The sequence below is a fragment of the Monodelphis domestica genome, chromosome 5 (genome assembly GCF_027887165.1).
Source record: "Monodelphis domestica isolate mMonDom1 chromosome 5, mMonDom1.pri, whole genome shotgun sequence".
Taxonomy (NCBI): Eukaryota; Metazoa; Chordata; class Mammalia; order Didelphimorphia; family Didelphidae; genus Monodelphis; species Monodelphis domestica.
The window spans coordinates 126778825-126799293 of record NC_077231.1 but is presented as its reverse complement, the minus strand read 5'-3'; the positions used below and the strand labels follow the sequence as shown (position 1 = coordinate 126799293).

At 36.3% G+C, this 20469-nt stretch overlaps 1 protein-coding gene across 2 annotated transcripts in view; it reads right to left on the bottom strand.

Moving 5' to 3' along the window:
- Window positions 1-20469, bottom strand: part of DERA (deoxyribose-phosphate aldolase) — a 187681-nt gene that overhangs the window by 94640 nt on the left and 72572 nt on the right. For both annotated transcript variants that reach the window (XM_056799299.1, XM_007503600.3), the window contains exon 6: window positions 19166-19294. In XM_056799299.1, coding sequence (XP_056655277.1) covers window positions 19166-19294 — 129 coding nt within the window. The remainder of the gene's footprint in view (window positions 1-19165; window positions 19295-20469) is intronic.

Sequence of the window (20469 nt, the reverse complement as noted above, 5' to 3'; positions counted from 1 at the left end):
CCAAAAGAACTGAAAGAAGAAAGAAGTAGGGCCCCAGAATACTTTAGTATAAGAGGAAAAGAGAAAGGAGATCATTTAGCAATTAATAAAAACTAGAAATGAGAACTTAGCAAATGGAAGAGATATATAGGAATAGGGACCATTTAGACCCTGGTCAGTTTGTCCAAGAAATACATTGGAGAACCAAACAGAGGTGATCAGCTTTCTCAAAAACTGAAAGAAAGAATTCTATTTAGGGCTAGAGCTAAAAATACTAAACTAAGGTCCAAAGATGTCATTTTCAGATAGTTGGGTTGAGAAGTATTTAGGTCTAGAACAAGTTGGAATTAGGCCACTTTTTAGAGAATATCAGAACTTGCAGATTTAATGATCAAACTAAACATAGCTTAATTCTGTAATTAAGTGCCAACATAATTAGCTATCTGCATGTAATTTCTACTGTTGTTAAATCCTCACATTTTTTTCTCTTCCAATACAATTCAATGATAGGCCACTGTGATGATGGTCAAGTAGTTTAAATACATTCAATAATCCTATTGATATTTTAATGGCAAGTAAATTTTATTAAACTAACTTCAAGAATATGCAAAGGGCTACAGTATGAAAAAGATTGGTCCAGGCCTCATGGAACTTAAAATTTAATTGGGGTGGGGAGGGAACCGAGTGAAAGAACAATTACACAAATAACTGTTATAAAAAGCAGAAGGAGATAAGTAAAAAATAGAGGTCTAGGAAAAATTCTAAAAGAAATTTGAGGAAGGAAAGGTCACTTTTACTTGGAAAAGGATTTAGTGAATCTTCGAGCACAGTAGAACATGGAAAGATGAGGTCAAGAAATTAAAGAATTGGATCCTAGAGGGAAATAAACAAGATTAAAAAGAAGTCATAAGTGAAAGTTTAAGTAAAAGCATAGAGACAAGAGCAGAGGACAGAATGGATGAAAGGAAGCTTTGGGGGAAATGGCCATGAAAACTTTTGTGATACTGAAGAGAAAAGCCAGAGATAAACTGGTAAATTTAAATTAGTGCTATTCCCTAGTTTTGTAAGATTTTTCCTAAAATAAAAAGGAAAGGGGGTAGCTAGATGGCTCAGTGGATAGAAAGCCAGGCCTAGAGATGAGAGACTCTGGATTCAGATGTAGCCTAGCCCTTACCACTCTTCTGTCTTAGAACCAATCCATACCATTGCAGGAAGATCTGAAATAGAATCTTGACTTAGATATATTTGTTGTGTGATCTAGTAAAGTCACTCAACTTCTATTTGCCTTTTCTCTCATCTGTAAAATGGGCATAACAGCATCCCCCTGGGATGTTGTGAGGATCAAATGACACTATTTGGAAATTTTAAAGCACTACATAAATGTTAGCTTATTTTTATTATTACAAAATCAATATCCTCACTAAGAAAGGAAGAAGAGTTACACACAAAACATAAATATCTCAATGAAATTAACTCAAAGGCCACTGGATTTTGAGTCAGAGAACCTGGTTAAAATCTTCTCTCTCTCTCTCTCTCTCTCTCTCTCTCTCTCTCTCTCTCTCTCTCTCTCTCTCTCTCTCTCTCTGTCTCTCTCTCTCTCTCTCTCTCTCTCTCTCTCTCTATCTCTCTCTCTCTCTCTCTCTGTGACTATGTGTAAGCCATCTCATTTTTCCAGACTACTTTCTTCATCTGTAAAATGAAGGATTTGGACTAAATGGCCTTGAAGGTCCCTTTCAGCTCAAAAATCTATTGTCTAAATCCTTTATGGTCAACCAAGAGGGATGCTGCAACTCTTTAAATCAATAGCTGACCAAGTCATGAGAGAAAGAACAGCAACAAATATCACTTACCAGGTCCCCCTTTTTATACCAAAAAAAGTCTTCTCCCTCTCATATGCCAGTGATGTTTCACCAGTTGTTCTTATTTACCAAGAGCTGTAAAGCAGTGATTAATGGGAAAACAAGGTAGAATATGTTATATAAATTTATACACATAAGCACTGGGGCGCTTAAGCATTATAACTGGGGTGAGAAGAAAAGGCATCCAAATTTCATTTGGATATGTATGTTTTGTGTGTAGCTCCTTTTCTTTTCTTAGTATTGATGTTTATATAATAATGGTGTTGATTATGACGACAGAAAGAGTCAGATTACCTTTGCAAATAGCAATGAAGTATTTGGTGATTCTCTTCATCTGAAGATGAAGTCTGTCTGAAATGTTTTTCTGGACCAGGTGATCATTAGCTCATAAAGAGCTTTATGGAAAAACAAAGACCAAAGATGCCATTAAGTCTGTTCATTGACTGAACTTCTAATTTGTTTCTTGTCTGTTTAGATAGGTTCAATAATATGCTTTTGGTGCAATAAACAGATTTGACATTCACTTGGGGTTTTGGTTTAATAATTCATATATCCAGATATTTACTATGTATGGGATGAACCAGCAGGAGTTACTGAGAGCTAGAATAAACCATAACACTATGCATTCTGGATTATAGGAGAGTAGATTTCAAAGAGTAAAGAGTAAGGATAGGCAAGAAGATTCCATAGACTAAAATTCTACAAGAGAAATAAGAAGGGAAGGAAAATTCCTAAGAATGAAATTCTGAAGACAAAAAGAGAAACAATTCTGATGAAAAAAGAAAAAGAGAGTTGTCTAGTCAGAAAAATTACAAACAAACTTAGTTTAAAATGTATATGTGTATGTGTGTGTATATATATATATATATATATATATATATGTTAGCATGATCTGAGACTGGAGAAGAATGTTAAGGATAAAATAATAGGTTCTGGAGGCAGGGTAGGGGTGAGAGGCAATTATAAGAAAGAAGAAAAGAAAAGAAAAGAAAAGAAAGGAAAGGAAAGGAAAGGAAAGGAAAGGAAAGGAAAGGAAAGGAAAGGAAAGGAAAGGAAAGGAAAGGAAAGGAAAGGAAAGGAAAGGAAAGGAAAGGAAAGGAAAGGAAAGGAAAGGAAAGGAAAGGAAAGGAAAGGAAAGGAAAGGAAAGGAAAAAGGAAAGGAAAGGAAAAAGGAAAGGAAAGGAAAGGAAAGGAAAGGAAAGGAAAGGAAAGGAAAGGAAAGGAAAGGAAAGGAAAGGAAAGGAAAGGAAAGGAAAGGAAAGGAAAGGAAAGGAAAGGAAAGGAAAGGAAAGGAAAGGAAAGGAAAGGAAAGGAAAGGAAAGGAAAGGAAAGGAAAGGAAAGGAAAGGAAAGGAAAGGAAAGGAAAGGAAAGGAAAGGAAAGGAAAAAGAAAGCTGCTTCACAAAAAGTCACTGTGAGGATACATGGGTGGCAATTTGTATGTGTTACTCTTTGAGGATGTCTGTTTATCCCTTTATCTTCTGCAGACCAATAGTCTTGAACAGAAAACAATATGTTCTCCCTTATTACAGCAATCACCATGATCCAAAGGCCCCCTTAATGAAGAATAAAGAAAAATAAGAGTTTATAAAAGAATCAGTCAATAATCATTCATTAAGTTCCTACTGTGTGTCAGCTACTGTTCTGGGTACTAAGGAAACAAAGAGAGAAAAACTGAACTGTTAAAAAGAAAATATTATACAATTAAAGTAAAGCTAATAGCTTTACTCATGAGACAAAGTTAAAAAGTGAATGATGAAAAGAACTGTCCACTCTTCCCAGATGTGTGCTTATAGACAAAAATATTAACACATTTGAGAAGTTTACGTTAAAATTTTTTTCAACTTTTAAAATAAATATCACTAAATCACTTCTCAATATATCCTCTCTTCATTAAAAGAATATCTCAGGGGGTAGAGGAGGAATGACATGAAAAGTTTTAAGAGCTTTAATTTCTTTTCTAAAACTTATAACTTTGAATATGAAAGGTTACAATAAAGAAAGTATGTCAAAGGAAATTTGCTTTTAAATTATACATATAACTTATTTTTGCTTACAATTATAGTTAGATGTTCCACCTAACCATTTGGTAGCAATGTAAGTAACATTACAATCCCAGAGACAATATGTATATATTTTTCTTTTTATTAAAAAATAAACAGGAATGTTTTAATTATTCACTAGGATATTAACATAAAATCAGTATGGTAGCTACTAGCATTCTGTTAAAAAGGCTTATGTGACATGGATGATATAAGCCCTTCCTAATTTCATTGACTATTCAGTGTCTTCTCTGTTTTCCCTGCCCAATTTAGCAGCATTCTAACTTAGGAAACTTATAATCAATGTCTCAGTTGATGATAATTTTTTTTTAAAGTATTGGCTACAGCAGTCATTCTAAGCAAAGCAAACTGAGTCATTACCCATATAATCCAGCCCAAAGTGAAAACTTTATTTAACTGCCCCTCCCTGAATTACCAAAAAAAAAAATTGTCTTTTCCAAATTGAAAAAAGTCAGCTCTGTTTCTTCTCAAAAACATTTACCCAATTAATTAAAAATGTATCGTGATAACTCTTAATGGAATATTGCCAAACTATATTAGTGAGAAGTGGTTACTGTGGTAGAAATGAAGGAAACCTTGGAGGAAAGTGACATTCCCATCTTAGAACTGGTGATACTGTAAGAGAGAAAAACTCGGAATAATATCATCCCCTTGACTTTGGGAAAGCAGATTTCAGAGGAAAAATATGTAGGACACTCATCTCAAGAGGAATCTTCAAGAATATATTTTGAAGATACTTCTTAGAGGCAATTCTGATAAGGGGGAAAATAGAATTTTTCCAAAGAGACAAATGTAGATGCACAGAAAACAACTTTTTTTTTTTTTAATTCCTAGAACACGGAAGCAAGGACAAGTTAACAGAGGGTAAATACAAAAGTATGGCATGTTTCTATGAGAACAATTTCAGTGGTACTTAACTTTGAGAATGAATTGAAGCTGTTAAAGATAGCTAAGGACAATAACAAGTAGAATTTTTCTTTTGAATTTTAGCTTTATTAGGGAAAGGAAGGGATAGCACTAGAGCTTATGGTAGATAAAACAATGAAAAATTTTGAGAGAGAAAATAAAATTATTCAACTCCTATTTTACTTCTATTTTCTCTGCTGAGGATAATTATTTTAGTCTGCTAATGACAAACGAAAAACAGCTTATAGGAAGTTGATACCTAACATAAGATGATAATTAAGTGAGTACATATACTGATATTGGTAAGTTCAAGTCACCTAAACTTGTAGCTCTATCTCTTTGACTGTGAAACTGGATAGCAGATGAGGATGAGTTTACAATACTGTTACCCTGACTTTCAAGCATGATAGTGGATTCAGTCCACTGGTACATGACCAGGGTAAGAGTTGCTGCTTGAGTGTTGGGCACTGGACTTATGACCGTGTCACTGAATTTTCAGACTTCCAGCTAGCTAAAAAGGTTAAGTCAGCTTTCTACTGGAGTTCAACCCAGGGGCAAGCCTGCAGTTGTGGTGCCCAGATGAGAGACTGTGATCTTCAAATCAAGACAGCAGACTATAACATATAACATATCTGTTAAAAGTTTGCAGCTTACCACTTTGAGCCACCCACGCTTTAAGAATACATCATTCAAAAATCAGGAAAATATAGTAGCAGACCCCTGGATAATAGAGATTGGGACCATACAAAGCCTCAAAACTCTTTTGAGAAGTATGCAGAACTTAGCTTTAATATGTCACAGTTTAGTAATTAAGATTAGAAGAATGAGCAAACAAAAAAATGCCTATCATAAAGAACTATTACAGAGACAGAAATTTTAAAGATATAAATCCAGAAGAAAAAAGTTACTATAAATCATGTATAATAAAAGTCTCAAATAAAAACATAGTACAGTCATCGGGTCAACATGAACTTTCTAGGATAAATGAAGATGTTTCTAAAGAGGTAAAAATGATCTTAAAAATTAAATGAGAGTTCTAACAGAAAGCCTTAGAAAGTAAATTAACAGCCTTATACAAGAGGTACAATACTTTACTGAAGTATAGACTCCATGAAAATTAGAATGGGTTAAACAGAATAGATTGACTCCATGAGAAAAGAAATATCAAAATGAAGTCAAAAGACCGAAAAAGAAAAAGAAAAAAATAGAATTTAAAAAACAAGTGACCTGTCAAAGAGAAAAAATTTAAGTATCACTGATCTACACAAAGGCTATAGCTGAAAAAAGAACCCAAATATTATATTTCAAAGAATCATGCATAAAAACTGTTTAGATCTAACACAACTAGTTGAATGGCAAAGTGATCTAGCCATCATTTCCTGAATGAAACTACAAAATGAAAGCTTCTAGGCACATTGTAGTCAAAATCTAAAGCTTTAAGGTCAAAGGAAATACACTGTAAGCAGCCAGAAAATGATCCAAAAGAACCACATATAGCCTAAGTCATTATTCATGATGTTTGGAAAATTGTGGAGATTAGAAGAGATAAAACATGTTCGGAAAACAAAATCCTATTTTATTTTAAAAAGGAGAATAGACTGTAAATTAGAGGCCAGTAAGCTTGACTTCGATTCATAGCAAAAATTTAGAACATTTTTTAAAAAGATGGTTAGTGGGGGGAAGCTGGGTAGCTCAGTGGATTGAGAGCCAGGCCTAGAGACGGGAAGTCCTAGGTTCAAATCTGGCCTCAGCCACTTCCTAGCTGTGTGACCCTGGGCAAGTCACTTGACCCCCATTGCCTAGTTCTCACCACTCTTCTGCCTTGGAGACAATACAGGGTATTGACTCCAAGACGGAAGGTAAGGGTTAAAAAAAAAAAAGATGGTTAGTGGTCATCAAGAAAATGAGCCAGTGATCATCACTTCCATATGGCTTTAGATATTCATCAACTATAACAAATTTCTTTCTTTCTTTCTTTCTTTCTTTCTTTCTTTCTTTCTTTCTTTCTTTCTTTCTTTCTTTCTTTCTTTCTTTCTTTCTTTCTTTCTTTCTTTCTTTCTTCCTTCCTTCCTTCCTTCCTTCCTTCCTCTCTCTTTTCTTTCTTTCTTTCCTTCCTCCCTCCCTTCTTGCCTTTCTCTCTCCTTCCTTCATTTCTTTTCTTCCTTCTACAGGATTATTATATTGTAGATCAATGTAATCAGTTCAATCCAATTCTTCCTTTTAGAATCATTTATTGTTTTCAAGGTTCAAATCAAGTATTACCTCCTATATGAAGTCTTTCCTAATTTTTCCCAGTTTTGATTACCCCACATCACTATGTATTTCTTTTGTAAATATGTGCTATGGCAACTAAGACTATAAATTGGGAAAGCACTTTGTTTTTTTAAAAAAAAGTTATGCTTTTCATTTTTACATTGTATTCACTTTTGAATATATGTGTGTATTTGTGTGTGTGTGCGCACACACACACACACACACACACACCAGGGACACATATACATAGAGGCAGAGGTGGAAGAGATTTTCCGAAGGGCAATGTGCAGCTGGGGAGAGATTAGGAACTTGTACAATCTTAAGAACCCAGCAAAAGGTGGGGAAATGGTAAAGTACTGACCTATAATTAGGTGAAGGAAGTGCTGTGATTATATTGGAAACAAGCCCCATAATTAGTACAATAAGATGTTTGGGCTGTAACCCATTCTTCTACTCTTAGATTGGCTGATCATGGATTTTTTTTAAACAATATTTTATTTGATCATTTCCAAGCATTATTCATTAGAGACAACGATCATTTTCTTTTCCTCCCCCCCTCCCTCCCCCACTCCCATAGCCGATGCGTGATTCCACTGGGTCTGATCGTGAATTTTATGGGGAGATTTCATGGCCAGGGGTCGGGTAGAACAAGGCCCCCACTTTGAAAATCCCTATCTTAGAAGAAGGAAGAGCTAGGTGGTGGAGGGAACAGAGTGCCATGCCTGCACTGGGGAAGAGTCATCTTGAGTTCAAATCCGACCTCAAACACTTACTAACTGTGTGACCTGGGCAGGGCACTTAATCCTATTTGCTTCATTTCCTCATCTATAAAATGACCCAGAGAAGAAAAGCACAAAACCTTCCAATATCTTTGCCAAGAAAACCACAAATGGGTTCCCAAAGAGTCAGACATAATTGAAAAATAACTGGATATTCTAAAAGAAGGATAATTAGAGAAACTATGTCTAGAAAAGATATACAAAGCCAAGTGGCCCAACTAGATAAAAAAAAAATTAGTGAATGGAGAATTCTTGTGGATGCACATGGCAATGAGGGAAGACTGAAGATAACAATTTAGTTAATGTCTGGTGGAGAAATTGGAGACAAAGTCAGTAGACATAGAGAGAGAGAAAGGTTAGAAACTCATTAGGTCCCTTTTTTTGGACTCCTCAGACCAATCAGGTTCTTTGTTGTTAATGAATGAATTAAAAAGTACTGCTACTAGGACTACCACTATAACTACTACTGCAACTGCAACTACTACTACTACAACTTCTACTACAACAGCTACTACTACTAATGCAACTACAATTATTATTACTACTACTACAAATAATATTTAATAATAACTGGCATTTATAGAGTTTACTATGTGCCCTACACTATGCTAAGCACATTACAATTGTTACTTCATTTGATCCTCACAACAGAATTTGGAACAGAATTTGGGTAGGTGCTAATATTATTTCCATTTTACAGATAAGGAAACTGAGGCAGACACAATAGTGATTTGTTCATGGTTACACAGCTAATTAGTATCTGGGACCATATTTAAGGCCAGATTTGAACTTGGGTCTTCCTGACACCAGATTAAGTGCTTTATCCACTATGTAAAGACGTTGGGCACACAGAAAAAGAAAAGAAAAACCATCCCTGTTAACTCAAAGAGTTAACGTTTTCATGGTGGAGGTATATAGGAAGTTTCAACTGAAAGTCACATGGAAAGACTCAGTGATTTTTAATGGCAATGTAGGTGATGTTAACCTTCTTTAGTGTCATTTCCATTAATAAATACATTAATTTCTCACACTAGGTCATTTGACCTTGCCAAGAACTTTTGTTTCTAGGTCTTTAGTAGGTGGAGCCACTGAAAACAAAGAGAGCTACAGCACCTGCAGAGATAGTAGCTGGCTCTAGGGGCCAGTGGACTCCAAGGAGATGCTCTCCTTGGGGGCTCTTGGGCATGAGATCCTGGGAAGTTTCCACCATCAACAAAGGAAAAGCCATAGTTAAAGCATTGGCAAAGGTTTTATCTTCTCAGCATAAGATGCTTCCTTTCTCTCCCTCAAAGGGTCTTACTGATTAAGGAAGGAAAATGGAACAAATCTGCTAGGAGAAAGATAGACAATGGGATGAGCCATTCTTCTTGAATGAAGACTGCGAGATCACTGGTGAAGGCAATCTGTTTCAAGACTCTCAAGAGAATGCAGCTGACTAGTTGTAATGACTGTAGGCATTTATGGGCAAATGCATGCTGGTTACACTCAAGAGGCTATCAAATTACTTTACAAAGAGATGACATCTGTATAACTAGCAATGGGAAACAGTCAAAAAATATTAAGTGTCTACTATGTACTGGGAACTGCGCTGTGTTGGATCATTCATAGTTTAAGGAGTCACTTTAGACCTTGCAAAACCAAATCCATGCTCAGCAATCATTCCTACATTTTTTCTACTTGAATTCCTAGGACCTTGTGCAGATGTAAAGTCTTCTCTATGGAAAGGAAATTTCAAGTGACAATTGTAAACCAGCCATCTTATCAAAGATATTGGGACCACATACCTTTATAACTTTTGCAACAGCTGTGATCTGAACAAAAATAACAACCTTTATTTGGGTTACACCTCTATGAACTAGTCTTGGGTGGTAGCTGGGAGATGGATCCAACAGCCTAGGTATGTCCAATTCAGCAAAATTCTCTAGAGCAGAGTTTTTCAAACATTTTGGCCTCAGGACCCTTTTATGTTCTTAAAAATTATTGAGTAACTTCCTCAAAGAACTTTCATTTATTTGGGTTAAATCAATATTTACCACATTAGAAACTAAAGCATCTTAGAATTAGTAGGAAAATCTCTTTGACCTCTTAGACATTCTGAAAGGGTCTCAGGGACCCCCAAGCATTTCTTGATCATACTTTGAAAAGCATTGCCCTATCTGTGTTGATCAACCAACTTCAACCTATTTAGAATTCTAGGAGATTAGTAATAACAACAAGCTAGGGCTCATTACTTGGACAACCTGATTATCCACACCTTAAATGTGGAAAATTATAAGGAAGGGCAGCTAGGCAGCACAATGGATAGAGCACCAATCCTGGAGATGGGAGGTCCTGAGTCTAAATCTGACCTCAGATACTTCCTATTTGTGTGAACCTAGGCAAGTCATTTAACCCCAATTGTCTAGACCTTAGTACTCTTCTGCCTTGGAACCAATACTTAGTATTGAATCTAAGACATAAGGTAAGGGTTTGAAAAAGAAAAGGAAATCAAAATTGCTAAGCTGTTAAAATAAGTATTAATTCAAAATAGAACGTGCTGTGAAAACTGCTATATTAAACTGAAATTTAGGATTTGGGATTGTATGAGCTGAAAGATCAATCGGAAAAGATCAAACATTAAGGGGAATGTCATTGGAAAAATATAATTTTATTCAGAAATTTTTTTTTTTACCACAACTATTCCAAAGCCCACCTATTGTAATGGTAAAAACTGCTTTCCCCTTCATCACTTCAATCCCTGGCCCCACTCCACCCCAATGACAACATAATGTAAGTTTAAAACAGTGGCTTTTGAAAAGACTATGCCACAACAGCTCAGAGACTTAGTCATAGGCAATACTAATAAGCTCCATACCTTAAAATTTAAAATACATAGCAATTCACGCTAGACAATATAAAATACTTAGGAATCTATATGCCAAGACAAATGCAGAAACTATATGAACACAACTACAAAACACTCTCCACACAATTAAAACTAGATCTAAACAACTGGAAAAACATTAATTGCTCATGGGTAGGACGAGCTAATATAAAAATGACAATCCTACCCAAATTAATTTACTTATTTAGTGCCATACCCATCAAACTACCAAAAAGTTTTTTACTGAATTAGAAAAAAGCATAATGAAGTTCATTTGGAAGAACAAAAGATCAAGTATATCAAGGGAAATAATGAAAAAGAAATGTGAAGAAGGTTGCCTTGCAGTCCCAGATCGCAAATATACTATAAAGCAGTGGTCATCAAAACAATATGGTACTGGCTAAGAGACAGAAAGGAGGATCAGTGGAAAAGGCTTGGGATGAGTGACCTCAGCAAGACAGTCTATGATAAATCCAAATATCCCAGCTTTGGGGACAAAAATCCACAATTTGACAAAAACTTCTGGGAAAATTGGAAGACAGTATGCAAGAGATTGGGTTTGGATCAACATCTCACACCTACACCAAGATAGATTCAGAATGGGAGATTGACTTGAATATAAAGAAGGAAAGTATAAGTAAATTAGGTGAACACAGAATAGTATACTTGTCAGATCTTTGGGAAGGGAAAGATTTTAAGACCAAGCAAGAGTTAGAAAAAATTACAAATGTAAAGTAAATAATTTTGGTTACATTAAATTTAAAAGTTTTTGTACAAACAAAACCAATGCAATCAAAATGAGAAGGGAAGCAACAAATGGGGGGGAGGGGATCTTCATAGCAAAAACCTCTGACAAAGGTCTAATTACTCAAATTTATAAAGAGCTAAATCAATTGTATGAAAAATCAAGCCATTCCCCAATTGACAAATGGACAAGAGACATGAATAGGCAATTTTCAGATAAAGAAATTAAACCTGGGTTTGGGTTTGTAAAGAGATAATAAGGGAAAAGACTTGTACAAGAATATTCATAGCTGCGCTCTTTGTGGTAGCAAAAAATTGGAAAATGAGGGGATGCCCTTCAATTGGGGAATGGCTGAACAAATTGTATTGGTGATGAAATACTATTGTGCTCAAAGGAATAATAAAGTGGAGGAATTCCATGGGAACTGGAACAACCTCCAGGAAGTGATGCAGAGTGAAAGGAGCAGAACCAGGAGAACATTATACACAGAGATGGATACACTGTGGTACAAGAGAATGTAATGGACTTCTCCATTAGTGGCAATGCAGTGATCCTGAACAACCCAGAGGGATCTATGAGAAAGAACACTATCTACCTTCAGAGGAAACACTGTGGGAGCAGAAACACAGAAGAAAAACAACTGCTTGAATACATGAGTTGAGGGGATATGGTTGGTGATGTAGACTCTAAATGAACATTCTAGTGCAAACATCAACAACATGGAAATAGGTTTTGAACAAAGGACACATGTAAAACCCAGTGCAATTGCGCGTTGGTTATGGGAGGGGGTAGGTAGAGGAGGGAAGGAACATGATTCTTGTAACCTGGGGTAAATGTTCTAAATTGACTAATTAAATACAATTAAAAAATAAATTAATTGTGTGGGGAAAATAAATAAATAAATAAAATACAAAGCTTTTCTTATAAATCATCTGTATGTGCATAAGTGTTGTCAGCGGCTCTCATGATGGTCAGATCTTGAAAGTAAACAGGCAAAAAAAGAATATGAATTCTGGTGTGGAGAGGAAGGAGAAGGAATTATTTGCTTGAAGACCCAGAATTTAAACTTACTCAATGGATGAGATGTCAAGTTCATTAATGCTCTGCCTATAATTTTCTTAACTTTACAATGCCATTTTAAGGCTCTAAGAACAAATTTTTAATTAAAACCCTTTAGATTTTGAGCATAATTCCTATATACTGTGCTTGCCCCAGTGATGATTTTTTTCAACTATAGCATATTTTTTCATCCAAAAAAAAAAAAAGCTATTTCTTAAGAAAGGCAGGACCCTATTTGGAAAGGGGGATACCTTACTAAATCACGGCAGTCTGGATGCACCAGCTGGATCAATATTATCCAGAGTTTGGGGTACTCCAGAGCCCACACCCATGGCTGAATTAATGCTGACTTGTAGAAATCCTTTTGAAGGGAATCGAGTCATTTACTCTTTCAATTAAGTTTATGTCTAAAGAAGAATTAAATATTTTTATTTCATTCAGATTATATTCCCTAATTTGCTAAGTGACAGTAAATTTTCTGTTTTTTAAATGCCAGGAAGTAACTTGCTCATTTAATTTTTTTCAATGCATTTTATTATAAATGGCTTCCCTTATATTCCTTTCTACTTCTATATTTCTGCTCAACAATGCCTGTGTTCCTTTGATTTTTATTGTGATAAATTTTGATTATATCCAACCCTAGTTCTTATTTTTTAATATTTTGATTTCCTGTACATTACTGAATTCAAACCATGTTTTCAACTCATTTTGCATTCCAAGGTCTGTTCTTCTCAAGTTTGATATTTTCATATTAGTATCTTTTCCAGAGACCTTCATCAGAAATTCAACGCTGATAGTAGGATGACTGGACCTTTATTAAGTACTTTTCTACTTCCACCTTATGTATCATACCTACTTTATTTCTAACGATAGGCTAGGGAGAGGGAGAAAGACGGAATATATGATTTCACTTCTTGTTGGGGACTTCTCCAGGGAGTAAACTACCCCTCTCAAGACATATTAGTACCTTCTCTGCAATATATATGTAGTCTTAGAGAGTTACCTAGAGCAGTGGTTCTCATAGTGTGAAATGGAGATCCATTGGGTCCTCAAGGTCAAAACTATTTTCAAAATAATGCTAAGACATTTTAAAATTTCAAACATAGTAAATATTTATAGATACAACCCACATAAACAAAAACTCTTTGATATATCCTCAATAATTTTTAAGACCGTGCCCAAAAGTTTAAGAGCAGCCAGACCAGGACACACAGACAGAATGTGTCACAAGTGGCACCTGATTCCGGTTCTTGCCTTTTTGGGGGGGCTCTCTAACCATTAGTATATACTACTTATAGTCCATTACTACAGTCTAGAGGAGTGGTTTTAAATTCCAATAGAAATAGATCCCTGCAGCTACATATTGTCTTAGAAAACCACAAATTAACATCATTTATGTTGTATCGTAGGTATTTTGTTAAACACTTCCCAATAACATTTTAATCTGTTTCTGGATCCTTTACTTGATAGTTCTGGCCTAAAAATACTTCTGAGCTTGTTGGTTGTTAACAATTTAAATAACTGAGTACCTCATCACTATTTTGATGTATAGAAATGTTGTCATTATAATCATTCTTATTTAAGAACAGAACAGAAATTCTCTAGCCCTACAATGGTCTATACTCAATTTCCCTTTCCTACACACATATTATCCTTCTTTTCTATTTTCTGTCTTTTTCTCTCCTTTCTTTTCCCTTCTAAGGAAAGGGGCAAGGTTGGACCTAGACTTTCATGAGGATAGGAAGCTCCTGCTGAGGAACTCCCTCCTCTCTGCAATGTAAAGAGGCACAAGTTCTATGAAATGTCATCTAAGAGACTGGCCAGGGGCACTAAGAAGTTAGAATCTAAGCCAGTATGTTCCTGAGGTTACTTGAACATAAATCTTCCCAATTCCATATCCAGATCTCTATCCACTAGACTCCAATGTCTCTTAACTTTGCTTCCTATTGCCTTTTATTTCTCTTTTTTGACTAAAAAAAAAATCTTTACTTTTCTGATTACATTTTCTTCCCATTATTGATGTCTACTTTTTCTTCCTCTATTTGCCAAATTCCTATTCATGTCGTCAAGAGGACCCATGCAAAGGTTATTCACCCCATGCTAAATAGATGACTTTCAATGGGGGGTCATTTTGCCCTTTCCCAACAGATCAGCCAACTCAATTTTATCTTTCTGCTTCTCCACTCTTTCTATCCAACACAGCATCCTCTCAGGTCCTTAGGATCATGTCACATTACTTCCTGATTCATCTTCTGTCGATTCTACCTTAGAAATTTAAACTCTCTGATAGTCTTTTACTTCAGCTATAGTCAAACTTGATTCTTGATTTCAGTGCTGGTGGAACATACAGAAAACAAATGAAAAAGAAGCACTGAACTTTTCCAATTTCATCATTTCATCCTGCCCATGTTTGCTTTCCCCATCCCATTTTTCTTGCTTGGTTTCTAAAGCATGGTGTACTATAGAGTATAAATATACATACATATTATCAAGAGTTGTGTAACATTGGTCCCCTTATTCTCTCTAAGCTACAGTTTTCTCATCTGTATAATGGGAATAATAGTCCTTACATGTCCTACACCAAAAGGCTATTTTTAAGCACTTTGTAAACATTAAAATATTTTAAAGCAGTTTTAAGGTTTGCAAAGGACTATAAATATATTATTTTATCTGCACAAGAACGTTGGGAAGTAGATCTACTATTATTATATTATCCCCATTTTAGAGGAGAGGAAAATGCAGCAGACATATCAAGGGACTTTCCCAAGATCACACATGTAGTAAGCATTTGAGGATCAATTTGAACTCAGGTCCTCCTGGTTCCAAATCCAATGATCTCTCTACTAGATCATCTAGCTCTCTAACTTCATTCATTCATCTTGTGGAAGTCCACAAGGCAACATCTCAGGTAGCTGTCACAAAAGGTTAGTTCCACAAGTGATTTTCCCAAGTGACAGTTTATTCATTTAATTGCTGTAACTTCATTAATTTTAACTATTTTGAATGGTAATCTTTGTCAAATAGTTTATGCACTGCTACCACTTCTTAAATAATTCATTGGACTGTAACCTTCTCTTAATGATTCATGTACATCATTGTAAACATCAATTACTTTAGTTGTTTCAATCATGTCTGACTCATCATGAAACCATTTGGGATTTTTTTGGCAAAAAATACTGGAATGGTTTGCCATTTCCTCCTCTTTTTCATTTTAAAGATGAGGAAATTGAGGCAAACATTGTTAAGTAACTTGCCCAGGGTCACACAGCTAGTCAATGTGTAAAATCAAATTTGAACTCCAGTCTTCCTGACTCCAGGTTGGTGCTCCATCCACTGCACTACCTAGATACCTCATATCCATTATCCTACTGGATTGTAATATAGTGATACCTTTGGACATCACCGAGATATGCCCAAGGCTGTTTTTTATTTATTTATCCATGTGACTAATTTTATAGGTTTTTCTATCATATTTCACTATGCAACTATCAGATATTCTTTTTTCTATTAAGATTCTCACTGCTCCCTGCCTTGGCCATAATGCTGCTAATCTGCTATGGAGTAGGAACCAGATAACTGAGTTTGCTAAACATTATGCATAAAAGAAGAATAAGTAGCATCTGAGGGAGGGTCCTTGCCACAAATAGAGGCTAAGTTTTATTGTATGGGTTTTGTGACATATGGTTCATCTGCCCAGATGTGAATTTAGCTTGTTTCTTGGTTCTCAACTATGTGTCACAGATTACATGACTGTGGATCTGAACTTGTAAGGCTTCCTTCAGAAAAGAAGTAGGAGGATAATGACTGTAAACTACAAAGAAAGTATTTAAGAAAGTCCCTTGAGCTTCAATAAATCATAACCTTTAACAAACCAGGCTTTTTTCCTCCTTTATTCAACTTTTAGGAGGAAAAAAAAAGGCAAGAGACAGCCAAGTTCAACAATATTTTTTCTTAAATAGATTTCAGACTGTATTTTGCACTTGATATGGATTCATTTCCATACTCTACACCTTCTACAGAATTAGAAATGATATTCAAAATGACCCACTCTGAGATTATTAGTCACTGAGGGGAGTGGAGAGTGTTAGGAACCAGATCTGTGATTTCATTAGTTATAAGGCATTCCCAAGTGAAGAATTTCCCTCTTCCTCTGCAGGTCAATGCCACTTCTGCAACTTACAGTTTTACAAAGTTGCCCAAAGCATGGAGAAGTTAATTAACTTGTCCAGAATCACAGAGCCATGATGTGTCAGCTAATATGCATTTATTAAGCAATTGCTAGATGGGTAAAGCACTGGGCTTTGAATCAGGAAAACTCTTCTCATGAGTTCAAATCTAGTTTCAGGCACTTACTAGCTGTCTGACTTAGTTTGCCTCAGTTTCCTCATCTGTAAAATGTACTGAAGAAGGAAATGGCAAAACCATTCTAGTAACTTTGCCAAGAAAACCTCAAATGGGATGCTGAAGAATCAGAAATGACTAAAAATGACTGAAAACAACAAAATATTCCATGTACTTTGTTAAGTATACAAAGATATAAAAAGACAGGTAAAAACAATTCCATCCCTCAAGAAGCCATATTTCTAATGCAGGAAGAAAAGAGGAATAACATGCAAATAACCAGATCCATGAACTATATATCCAGAGTAGATAAAAATTAATACAGGAGGAGGTGTTACTGGCAGCTAGACAGACTAAGGAAAGGTCTCCTGTAAAAGATAAAATTTGAGCTGAATCCTGAAGAAAGCCAGTGAAACTGGCAAAAGTGAGGATTCAGGGCTTTCTAAGTACAAAGGACAGCCCATAAAAAGTTATGGAGATAAGAAAGGAAATGGTGCATTTGAGGAGCTGCAAGTAAGACAGTGAAGCTGGATCACAGAATACAAAAACAAGTGTTGTTGTCATCTGTCTATTTCAAAGAGGACCAATGACATCATGGGGCATCGTGCTATCTTGACTTGTGCATGAATTGGATTTAAGTGAAGCAGAGTTGCCTAAAAGTCATTAGCCTCATGCTCTTCTAGCGCCACTGAAGTCCAACAGCAAGACAAAAGTCAGGATCAATGACCCGGGACGCAGTGGATGACCCTGGCATCTTTGGCATCTGACCAAGTTCTAAGTGCTCCACAGGGTCTCCGTTGGCCATCTTCATGGCCAAAGGAACCCACTGTACTCAGCTACCCATTCTACCAGGTCTGTAGTCCATTGGATACCTCAACCTGGTCTAACCCATCAGCCAAAATGATATATTGGGGTGCGACTACTGTGCATGCTATAGCTTTCTGGAGCCACAGGGGAGACCTGAGTGCCAGATAAAGACCAAAGGTGAATGAGCAGCCCTGAAAAGGGCCCTCACACCAGAGGTGCTGCTCCTCCCGTGTATACCCAGAAAGGAAAATGATGGAAACTAGAAAGATAGAATGGCGCCAGGTGACAAAAAGGTCTAAACCCTGGTCAGAGGAATATCAGAGGCTACTTATACCTAAGTCTTCCTAGTTTTGAGCCCAACTCTAACTACTACACTAGGCTGCCTTAATTTTTTAATAACCTTAAACTTCTATCTTAGAATCAATATTGTGTATTGGTTCCAAGACAGAAGGGTGGTAAGGGCAGGGGAATGGAATTGAAGGGACTTGTCCAGGTGACTAGCCACAGCAAGGACATGTCTGGAGACCAGATTTGAGCCCAGGATAGCCCATCTCTAGGCTTGGCTCTCAATCCACCGAGCCACCTGGCTGCCCCCTCCCCACTTTAATATCTTAATCAAATTACCAATCAACAAGCATTTATTAATCATCTACTATGTGTTAATCACTGGACCTTACAGCATCTATACTGACTTTAGAACTTCAAAATGGTTTCATATATATATATATACATTATCTCATGTGGTCCTCACAACAACCTTAGGATGTACACAGGGCAGATACTCTAAGATCCATTCCTCACCTCTGCTAGTCGTTCGTTTGGAGACCTTCAGAGCTTCTCCTCTGAACAGGACAGACACAATAATCCTACATACTAGCCTCCATATCCCCAATCCCACAAAAGTTATTCCCTGGAAAACGGAATATGGGACTGAGTGATTTTACTCTGAAGTCCAGGTGAGACTGAATCAGAGGTCAAATTTAGTCCTCTGGCCAAGGACTCTACTCTCCTGGTTTGGAAGAGAAAATCTTATACTGCCAACGTGACCAAGCCCACGTTGGAAGAGGTAAATAACAAAAATATCTTCATGAACTTTTTTAAATCACTTAAAATAAAAAGCATGAGCCATCACAAAGAGTGCAAATTTCTTGGCAGAATCAAAAGCGCGCGCACACACACACACACACACACACACACACACACACAGAATAAAAAAGAGATAAAGTTCCTGCTCAAGTTAATGAATAGCTTACAACACAATTCATGAACAAGAGCACCATCTGCTGAACATGAGGCGGCACGACAAGAAGTCATAACAAGGATAAGAACATAGCTTTTGACCATCACACATTGCACATTTCTGGGTGCACGCTGCGCATAAAAAGCTGGGGAAAAATCTATTTCAAATGATTAATATGTTCAGAGAATTCTGATAAGACACCACAAAGGATGTCGCAGTCATGTCCTCCCAATAACTTTAATAACACAAAACACCTAAGGACAATTGCTTACCTGCCATCATAGCGATCATACTGGCTTTGTAGACATTAGTGAGAGAGCCAAGTTCTCCGGTCGCCAGAATAGTTTTGAGGTGTGCATTTCCACAGGCTTTGCGAAACTGACGGATCTCATCGTACAGAACTGTTGGGGAACAGAAATCGTGGCAGATAAAACTCAGGCAATTGGCAACACGGCTTGGTAGAAGTTTAAGAACAAGAGAACTTATTTACAATTTAAATACAACTTATTTATTGTTTTTTTTAATTATCCATAGTTAATAACAACTGTAGCATGCAAAAAAAATGCTTTGGGTCACAAAATGTCATTTATTTTTACTTTCTAGGAAAAGAAAAAGAAAAGGAAATATGTTGACAAAGAATGTTGGTTTGAGCTACAAAACATTCTGAAAAGGCTCAAAAAGCTTAAACAGACAGAGTACTTCCTGAGCTACACATAGGACAGGCAGAAGCTCTGATGGCCAAAGGCTGCTCTACTTGAATTCTGAAAGAGAACAGAATCTTCCAGCTGAGTTGGTTATAGTTGTAGCCAGTCCTCTGGTGAGTCCTGACCACTGCCTATATTGGATACCACTATCTCATGTTATAAGTTCATCTGATGATCAAACACAATAATACACAACTTTAAATGTATTTCATAGCTCAATTAAAAGCTCTCTGGAGCTTAGGGATTTTTTTAATCCAAAAAAAAACCAAAACAAAACAAAACAAAAAACCCCCAACAACCATCACCACCCTATGCTGAAATGGGCGCATAGCATACACTAAATAATTAAACAACAGTAACTTCTCATTTGGACATTAGTCCTTAGATCTTTTGGAAAGGCTAGCATTTTACTTATGGATTCTGATTTTTGTTTTTTCCTTTTCAGAAGACTTTTTTCTTTAAGCTGTAGAGCAGAAATTAAAGTCAATCATTTAGAAAGATAAAATTTTCTTGCTCTTCTGCCTTGGAACCAATATTTAGTATTGATTCTAAGACAAAAGATAAGAGTTTTAAAGACAGGGAGAGGGAACAACTAGGTGGCTCAGTGGATAGAGATGGGAGAACCTGGATTCCAATCTGGCCTCAAACACTTCCTAGCTCTGTGCCCCAGCAAGTCATTTAACCCCAACTGCCTAGCCCTTACCATACCATTCTTCTGCCTTGGAACCAATACTTAGTATGGATTCTAAGACTGACTATAAGGGTTTTCAGGGGGGGAAACATATAATTTCTTGCTTTAACGACACAGCTCAGACTAACTCAAATACTGAATCAGTAAATCAACAATCAGGTTCTAACTATGTTTGTTCCTG